The sequence below is a fragment of the Adiantum capillus-veneris genome, chromosome 29 (assembly GCF_014529385.1).
Source record: "Adiantum capillus-veneris isolate H3 chromosome 29, ASM1452938v2, whole genome shotgun sequence".
In the NCBI taxonomy this organism is placed as follows: Eukaryota; Viridiplantae; Streptophyta; class Polypodiopsida; order Polypodiales; family Pteridaceae; genus Adiantum; species Adiantum capillus-veneris.
The window spans coordinates 92,995,889-93,005,886 of NC_140959.1; the positions used below are offsets into that span (position 1 = coordinate 92,995,889).

Below are 9,998 nucleotides of genomic sequence, written 5' to 3' on the forward strand. Positions count from 1 at the left end.
TCCAGGATAAGCCCAGATTCACCCTTGAAGGAAAGTGCAAGGTATAGACCCATGGTAGTCACCCACAAGACGATATAACCATCAGCTCCATCATGCATAGTATTGACTAAATACCACGACATCCCCACTAACGTCGTCAGTGCCCAATAGTGGGTGTAGAACTAGGTACTAACATATGCTCCCCAACAAAACACACACCACACGCACACACACGACCATACATCAACACAAAGTTCAACGTACTGAGTTTCTCTCCTTTAATTTGAATGTGTCCTCAGAACGATGAAGATTCTTAAGCTTGGCCACTAGCACATTGCAAATACTAAAGCTCCACACGATATACGCTTCCATATTTGTAATGAGTGATAGAACTTCCTTATGAGGGGACCGAAATTAGGAAATCAAATTCTAAATACTAAACCAATTTCTCAAATTTCTATTTTTCTCATTGTTGGGAGTAATATTACCTTTGTAAATTGTCAGTAGCATGAATAATTAGCCATAACCATTCATCATCTTCTTACAAGTTGGTCTCATAGAAGCCAGTTTGGTCCTCTAAAGACAGTAGTATTAGACTCTCTCTCTCTCTCTCTCTCTCTCTCTCTCTCTCTCTCTCACACACACACACACACACACACACACACACGAGGGGTCCCCTCAAGGCCCCCAAATAGTGTCGATCCATTAAGTACAAGGCTGAAACTACATAGCAAGCCCGAAGGCGGAAAGCTATTAATGCTGATACAATTGAGCCACATGGGCAAATCTGAAAAACTAATAAATGTGTAAAAGGCCAGGGCTCTCCTCAAGGGTAAAATGTACCTTGGCCACCTACCAAAGTGAGGACTACCAAAGATAGGCACCCTGATCCACACCAACCACAATTATCTTCAAGGGTAGAGAGGTGACAAGAAGCCTGCAACAACTGTCCCCCACATTCTGAGCTAGAGGCCTGCAACCTTCGTCGGATACCGTATGGCAAATGCCTAACCATTGAGGACAAGGCAATTCCACTCGAGGATGAGGTGAGGAGGGTACTATGAGAGACCAAGAATCCTTCAGCAACAATTGACTGCAGCGGGAACGAGAGAGAGGGGATGCGAGAAAGAGAGAGATCTCCAAAGGCGATAAATACATTACAAGGATACCCAATAAATGGAGCCTAGCCACACAAACCAAGCGGGCCAATGCTGGGTTGGGCAAAACCTCTAAAATTACACAACGCTAAAAATCACAAACTAAAACTGGGGGGAAAATGGAAAAATTGGAAAATGGGCAAAATGCCATGTAAGTGCCTATAAGGGGGTTGACAGGGTTCCCAGCCCACAACCACAAGCAAGGATTTGTACACACATGTAAACCAGTAAGCACGAGTGAAAGCATGTGGAAGGGACATAAAGCTCTAACAAAATCACCCAAAGATGAAGCTCAGAGATCTCTGAACGAGAACCCAGAAGGGATGCTCAGACATTGAAAAAATTGGTACTCGCCCTCTTTCTCACTCTCTTGTTGAACCACATTCTTGTTCAATGATGAGAGGACAATGCATATGCCGAGAACAAAATTCCCTGCAAAAAAGGAGCTCCAAGTGCTTAAAAGGATTGTCCTAACATTGTCAAAATGCCAATCATTAGGTGACACTTTAGAGAGAGAGAGAGAGAGAGAGAGAGAGAGAGAGAGAGAGAGAGAGGAGCCCAATTTGAGGGCACTCTTTAAACACACCCTTGATGTAAACTAGTTCCAAATGCCTCACCCAACAAGGGATTCAAAACGCATGTCGAAAAAAATTAACAAAGATAGGAACCACAGCCTAGTACATTTTTACAGTCGAAAAAGGTGAACCAGACTTTGTCAACTTCAAACTTGATTATAACATTACCACATACCCCTCCTGCAAGATTTTATGCAAAGTGATCTTTGAAGAAAAATGACCACCACAAAAACCTTCATAATACACTGAAATCTTGCAAACGTCCTCTTCCCAAGACAGACAATGGTGGGGTTGAGCCCAAGCTATCAAAAGAAGCTGCCAACTAGGGCTCTACACATGTATGCGATAGTGATGGTTATACAATGAAACGACACGAGCTTTACATAAACAAAGGAATGTTCAACTAAAGATCATCTTTTTTGATGAGAAATTAAGTACCATACATCTCCGTTGTGAACTTTCGACTTTGATTGCAGACTTTCCACTTTTGTCAGATTTGTGTATCATATGCCTTAACCAAAATTGGTTGACCTTGCACAGGTGTGGTTGCAGCATTCATACTAACTATTATACTAAGGGCCTCGGTTCAAAGGCCAAAGAAGAAAAAAATTAGTGATATGCTTACATCAATCTTTTAGACCCACCCTTAGAATGCTCTTTGAACTTCCTGTCCAAGACGAGCATCGCCGTCCACTGGGGCGCCCACCCTGTTTGCCAGCCTTGGGACAACCACTGCATCATCTTCAGGGAAGAGAGCTTTGACAAAGCCAGGAGTTTTTAATACACGTCGGCCTGTCATGTAAGGATACACATCCTCCAAGAAGTAGTACGCATGACCTGCATGCATACCCTGCACACATGCACATTCCTGTATCAACATAACTTCACAAGACACCAACCAGTGTTCGAGAACGTGTTACACTTGTGCAAATGCCGGATGAGGGCAAGAGGAAAATGAGAAGGCCCACTGAAATTTCTAAAAATTGTGTAAACAAATGAAAAAGTAGGTTATTTTTTGGGCAATTTCCTTGTATAAAAAGCTTAAAAGGAAGTACTGTATTTTTTGAAAAATAAATTTTCCACAACACTGACACCACCTTCTATGTGGAATCTAGAAGCTTTGTAAATGCACATACCAGTAAGTCTACCCATGGACTGCTTCCAACAATGATGGAAAACCCAAGAAGGACCTGCATCAAAAACCAACCTTTGATTTTAACAAGTGCAGAAAGCATGTAGAACCCTTGCATGCATCATGCAGAAAAAAGTATGTGGTAGATTACATGAAGAGCTAAACAAAATCAAAATCATCATTCCAGGTGCAAAGACTATATATAACATCAGAAAGGTTTGAATTTACAAACTGAAATAAGCTTATAATAGTTGCACAAAAACACAATATCAACATACACATGACAGAGCAAGAACTGAAAGGAATACACAGATCAGAAGATTATCTTACTCACAAAAGAAACAGCTTAAAAACAAATGAAACAAAATGGTGGGTAGAATAAACCTTCCAATAAAACTCACCCTTAGAGACATTCACATCAAGGACAAGCAGCGGTGTGAAGGGTTGACACCCAAACTTCAAAACTCCGACAGCAACACAGACAAATTACAATAATGCAAATTCTCAAATAAAGTGAAATAAGATTCTTCAAAGAATAAAACAAGGCACAACCAATTTGGACACAGTTCAAAGCTTGACAGCATGCAACCTTAATTTTAATACTTGCCCAAGACATGAAAGAACATCGCCTTTGACATGAATAGCTTGGACAATAGCTACATCTCTACTCACATCATCACTGCCGATGAAGAGTAGGTGCAGGTTGAAATGGTATTTTCTACTAGAACTAGTTCCAACAAACAGAGGTTCTACCACTGGTCGACAAACTCAGCCATGATAAGGGCTAGCATTGCCAAGTAAGACCAATGTTAACGAATGGATTACAACTGCGTGAGTCGTTAACTTAAATTACAAGTGGGCTTTTGAGCCCCCACCTTTACTGAAATTTGGTATCGATAATTTGGACATTCCAAAAGGAAGAAATGTAGAGAAGATACTAATATTTTGCCAAAAAAAACAATTTTCACCAAAATCATTTAAACAAGTACCCCTTTTCAACAAGTAACAAAACAAGACACAAGATTGAGCAACACAAGCTAATTTACTAGAACAAAATTGAGAGCAAATAACACCATATTCCACAGATAGAAAAATGTTGGATATAGTGTGTGGTCACCAGAACCTACTATAGTGCCGTTGGCAGAAGGACTAACTGAACTCCTTTGGTGATACACGAATACTCACAAAAAAGATGTTTGCTTACTCACCCAAGGTAAGTACGGTGCAGTAAAGGTGAAGAGTCCCAGAAAACTCATGTGAACATGAGGATTTCGTTTACTCCAGACGTAAACCTACACCAAAAAACAAAGACAATTGGTAAACATACTGCACCATGTTTTTCTCTTCTAAACAAAATCAATGTGGCTTCACTACTAACCATCATAAATGTGAGAGAATTGCTCAAAAAAAGTATCTTTGCCAGGGACTCCGAAACCAGCTGGAAGGTGCCGCCAAGGAGAACAATTCCCGTCAGTAAGCTTCCCCCAAAGAAGAGCATATAGAAGAAATCTGCAGTACGACCCCTGAACGAAGTCTCCTCCAACAATTTGCAATATCGAGCCAGGAAAAACATGTGGAAGAGAAAATCTAAATCTGCAAAACAGATAAAACACACTTTATCGTTGGATCTTCTAAAATCATAACAACAAGACCAACTTCGTTGTGATCAATGATTGCATAGAGAATCGCAGAAACTTCATACATCGAAACCTTAACCTGTCTGCAGAAAAAGTGCTGTGCTTCTATTTGTGCAACCCAAATGAATGATTTAACATTAAAAACATCAGATAGTAGAGAAATGTGAACTTAGGTGAGTCCCAGTCCGAGTTACTGAAAGGTATATGAAACCAACTGCATAAAAACGCATAGTATTTTCCTGTACTAAATGCCTTTCATCTGTATGTAGGAGCACCTACCCAGCCTTCCAAAGTAGAAGAAATTAGTGAAAAGGCGCCAGTACTGAAATTGCCCAATGATTTTATCAGAATTAAGATAGATGTGGTACGGGGATATGACCTGCCATCATAATAATCAAGTTATACCATCTGTAAAGAACTCGGTGTGATGCACCTATAAACAAGCTTCTCACCTCTAAGGCACAGCCAACCGTCGTAAGTACTGAAAGAGTCAGATATGACCGAGTGATGACGGGCATCTGTTTATACCAGTTCTCCACAACTTGAGCCATTTCAAAGAGCCGCTGTGCTACCAACAAATCCTGCTAAAATGAAGCTATACCCAGATCTCTCGCAGTAAGCAAAAAGCAAACCTTTTTCTGCTTTTGTTTCTAGCAAAAAAAAAATCCTCTGACCTGCAATTCAATGGAGAAATGTGTCCTTCTGATGGGAGTAGGAAGAACTCACGATCACAGGCAACCCCCTAATGCTTATTCTGTGTGAGGAAGCGACCGCCTGGGTAGATCCTGCGTTAAGCAGAAAGCGAGGTAGTTTAAGTGAGGAGGAAGGCGATGATTGGGCTCACCGAAGAAATTATCGCACAGCCGACGGCAGGACTTCGATACGACTTCTACTTCTGTCACACGAAGAGCGCTGCTGGAGATCGAGCCCAAAGCGCGCACGCGTACATTCTTTTTAAGCGTGAATAAAAATTTACAGAATCACGAGTCGGAGCTCATCAAAGTTTTTTTTTTTTTTTTTTTTTGAGAAAAGTCATAACAAGCCAAATGCTTGGCCTCAACTAGATTAGCCGCATTCTTAATGAATTGAAGTGAGTCCAAGGGTAAGAGAAAACAAGAACATACAAGAGAAAAGCCTGGGGAGAGAGAGAGAGAGAGAGAGAGAGTTTGAGAGCTTGTGCGTTGTTTTCCACAAATCCTATTATCTTAAGTTGACATGGTCATGTGCTTAGAACGTCATGATCTTCATGTCTAAATTTTGATATGTAATGGAATGGACTATGAATATTGAGACTAGCAGAATTAAGAAACTGTAGTGAGCATTTTTATGAGAATACTTTGAGAAAATAGAGGGAGAACTTGATTAGAGGTATCAGCATAACCATTATACTTAATTAACTTGGCATGAACAATACTTTGTAAGAGAGAGAATTAGAGAACTTGACAATAATTGAGGACCGGGTTTATGTGGAACCAGTCCCCCCTCCAAAGGATTTTGTATTATAGCTTCTCCTATAAAGAGAGACTTGGTACAATACAAGCTGTGTGTTCCTTGAGACCTTGATGATGCAATGGAGATAGAGAGCTTCATGCACCACAATTATGGCCATAACTTAGCTAAATGAAAGCATTAACTTGTCCCCAATCTCAGTCCCAAGACCTCAAACACCTTCGAAGGTGGAGAGAGCTAGCAGGGGATGAGGATAGGGAAGAGGAATAAGAAGTATTCTTACGAGAAAGGAGTAGTGTCCTCTCATACCATTACTCATAGAGTTTAGCATAGCATAGTGGCATAGTAATGGAGATGAAGAAGATAGCTAGCATAAAATTGAAGCATGGCTCTTGGTTGGATTTGCATTCCATAGCCAAGAGTGTTGGTGTAGGCTCTCAACTTCTCAAGCTTAGAGAAGGAGATGGAGTTCTTGCACTTTCACAAAATGAGAATGAGAGTATGTGAGTGTGTGTGAGAGAGAGTATACCCCCAAGCACACCCCTAGCTTGCTTTGGTCGCCCCCCTCCTTATAGCGTATCCTTGAATTTAATTGGATCCATGCAAGCCTAGACAAGCAACATGGGTAGTCTTTGGACAAGTGTCCTCCTTACCCCTTTGAGAGAGAGGGCTTGATAATGCCTAAATAACTAATTAAATAAACTAAATTCTCATTGGACCCCTTTAGAGATCAACCAATAGGCTTTAAGACTACATGAGGACAAAACGTGTAGTGTTTAACATGTGTTCTTGTTGCCTCTTAGGTCTTGGGCTTGCCTTGAGTGAGTATGTGTGTGTTCTCTCTCATGTCCCTAGCTTTAGGGCTCGCCCCCCTTCTTGTAGGGATCATGTTGACTTTAGAACACCTCACCCCTTGAGCATCTTAGGCATGAAGCCCCTCAAGCACCTTAGTCATAAAACATGACAAGCGCCTCAAGCACCTTAATCATCAATCACGACAAGCACCTCAAGCACCTTACTCAACAAACACGACAAGCACTAAAGTCTTGGGGCTAAGGACTTTTAATGTAATGGAAATGGCCTATGAACTTTGAGAATAGCAGAATTAAGAGAATTAAAGTGAGCATTTTTGTGAGATCACTTTGAGAACATACTAGAGGGTGAACTTAATTGATGGTAGCAACACAAACATAGTACTTAATTAACTTGGCATGAACAATACTTTTGCAAGAGAGAGAGTATTAGAGAACATGACAATAGTTGAGGACCGGATTTACTTGGAGCCGGTCTCCCCTCCAAAAGACGTTTGTATTATAGATTCTCCCACCAAGAGAGACTTGGTACAATACAATCTTTGTGTTCCTTGTGAGCTTGGTGATGTTAGGAATATGGAAAGCTTCATGCATCACGAGCATAACATAAACTTTTCAAAAAGCATTAACTATCCCAAGCCTCAGTCCCAAGGCCTCAAACACCTTTGAAGGTGGAGAGAGCTAGCAGGGAATGAGGATAGGGAAGATGAAGAAGAATCATTCATAGGAGAATGAAATAGTTCCTCACTTATCATCACTCTTCTTGCTTAGTATAGCATAGTAATGAAGATGAAGAAGATAGCAAGTTTAAGCATTGAAGCATGGATCTTGGTTGGATTTGCATTCCATAGCCAAGATTGTTGGTGTAGGCTCTCCACTTCTCAACAAGCTTGGAGAAGGAGATGGAGCTCTTGCACTTTGCACTCCACACAATGAGAGAATGTGTGTGTGTGTGTGTGGGAGAGTATACCCCCTCTCAAGATTGGTCTCTCTCTCTCTCTCTCTCTCTCTCTCTCTCTCTCTCTCTCGTATTATTTAATTATATCATTTGAACATGTGTCCTTTTTTTCCTCTTTGAGAGAAAGAACTTAATTATTTATTTTTATGCATCTAAATTCTCATTGGTCCCTTTTAAAGCTTATCCAATAGGATTCAAGCACATCATGAGGGCCACATGTGGAGGATTTTGACATGTGTTTTTTATGCTTCTTCAGTCATTTGGTTTGAATTGAACACTTCAAGCACTTAGTCAATTAAGCATGGAAACCGTTTATGCCTCTTGAGAGTTTATCTTTGAATTGAACACTTCAAGAACCTTAGTCATTTAAGCATGAGAATGACCTCAAGCTTAGGCAAGGTTCCCACAAACACTTTAAACATTTTAGTTAGCAAGCCGACAAGCACCTCATGCTTGGGTAGGATTCCCACCTCAAGGTCATCCCTACCTTGCCTAAGGTCAAGGGCCTTTTTAACACTAATTTTTGGAGGTCTTTAATGAAGCTAACCCTAAGGTCTTTTAAGATCCATTAAATGCACGTTGCACTTTGATAGACCACCTCCTTTTGGACCCAAATTGAGATGTAACCATCTCTCCTTTTGGTCCCTTGCTGAGGTAAATCTAGAAGCACTTATTGCACATTACTCTTTGGTAGACCGTCTCCTTTTGGACCCCTATTGAGATGCAACCATTTCTCCTTTTGGTCCCCTATTGAGATAGGTCTAGAAGCACATATCTATATCCTAACGTATGTTCCCCTTTTATCTTTCCATATTAAATGATCAGTTTAATATGAGAAAATCATCTAATAAAGTTAGATATTACATTTTATGACATTACCTCTCTCTTGAAATCATAGTCGTCCTTGACTGTGAGGTAGAGAAGTTAAAGCCTAGTCATTCGTCCATGTTTCTTAGCGGGTAGAGGATCCCTTTTTACCCTAGGAGATCATTCAAAAATGGATGACTAATTCATTTGGTGCTCGGGAGACCTAGCTGTCACAAGCATGCCTGCTCTTTAGTCCATATCATACTTCCAAAGTAGAATGACTAGTTCTATTTGGTGTTTGGGAGACGTCGTCACCACAAAGATGATCCTAAGCATGCATACTTCTTAAATCTTGTACACAATAAAAGAAAGAGAATGAGTCTTATAACATAGCAAGGAGAAATCAATGCACACGGTGCAACTGCTACCTCTTGAGTCTTCCTCACGCTTCTCTATAGTGGAAGTAATACACGCAGAGGTGGTACATGAATGCTATCTCACAGCTTCCATGTGGCAACAAACCTTTGGACCACATGAGTTAGTATGTACGCACGGATCTCTGCAAGGCCACAAGGTGTGCATTTTGGTAGATAACGGTGCTACTCATAATTTCATCAATTATGGATTGGTGAAAAAACTCAAATTGCCTTAGACTCCGAGTACCCACCGCTACAAGGTAGCAATGATGAATGGACATGATACCAAAATCTGGGATACTCAATGCCGAGCTGTTCCGTTGGAAGTACAAGGTTACTCCACATGCTTGGATGTTCAAGTTATGAACATGGAAAGGGCATATGTGGTTCTTGGTAGGGAGTGGTTGCATAGCCTAGGGCCATCACTAAAGCGTAGCTATGAGCACAATAGCTTGATGTTTGAATCCCATGGTACACATGTGTTGTTGTTAGGAGAGAAGGATATACCTTCATCACCATTGATTTGTACCGCTGAGCTTATGCAACTCATTTCTGATAATGAAATAGATCAAGTTTTCTTGTGTTACTCACTGTTTTATTTTCTTTCTAACATTGAAACTGTTGAACATTCCTCAACGCCGCATGCTTCTCTTTCATCTCTTCTACCAATGGCTAATTCTAAACAAGCAAATGTTGCTAGTAAGTTACAAAAATTACTAAAGGAATTTCAAGATGTTTTTCCTAATCAGTAAACCGCCTTATCGTATAAGTTATTCTGAAGCTATTAAGGTGGAACATCAGCTTGCTGCCTACCTTAGCAGAGGGTATATACAACCCAGTTCTTCACCATGGGCCTCTCCTATCCTATTAGTGAAGAAAAAAGACAGCAGTATGCCCTTGTGCGTAAACTACCGTGGCTTAAATATGGTGACGGTTAAGAAAAAATACCCATTGCCCAGAGTAGATGAGTTGTTTGATAAACTCACTCATGCTCGCATATTTACAAAAATAGACTTGCGGTCAGGATATCACCAAGTCCGTATTCGACTTGTTGATATACCCAAAACTGCATTCCG

General features: G+C 40.6%; 1 protein-coding gene across 1 annotated transcript; it reads right to left on the reverse strand.

Annotated features, from left to right (window-relative positions):
• Positions 1–1,933: 1,933 nt before the first annotated feature.
• Positions 1,934–5,418, reverse strand: LOC147419603 (derlin-2.2-like). The gene is made up of 8 exons (XM_086505711.1): positions 5,325–5,418; positions 5,155–5,254; positions 4,933–5,075; positions 4,760–4,859; positions 4,222–4,436; positions 4,052–4,135; positions 2,848–2,901; positions 1,934–2,561 (listed from the first exon to the last, which is right to left on the reverse strand). Exons 3-8 carry the CDS (start codon positions 5,029–5,031, stop codon positions 2,358–2,360), a joined length of 756 nt encoding a protein of 251 aa, XP_086361837.1. The 5' UTR covers positions 5,032–5,075; positions 5,155–5,254; positions 5,325–5,418; the 3' UTR covers positions 1,934–2,357.
• Positions 5,419–9,998: the final 4,580 nt, after the last annotated feature.

What these genes read in the sequence shown, in the direction of transcription:
- LOC147419603 (XM_086505711.1), bottom strand. Translation starts at nt 5,031, where the DNA reads ATGGCTCAAGTTGTGGAGAACTGGTATAAACAGATGCCCGTCATCACT. An exon ending in CTTCTACTTTGGAAGGCTGG is followed by an intron (nt 4,437 to 4,759) that starts GTAGGTGCTCCT and finishes TCTGTTTTGCAG; the next exon opens with ATTTAGATTTTCTCTTCCAC. An exon ending in GTCCATGGGTAGACTTACTG is followed by an intron (nt 2,562 to 2,847) that starts GTATGTGCATTT and finishes GCATGTGTGCAG; the next exon opens with GGTATGCATGCAGGTCATGC.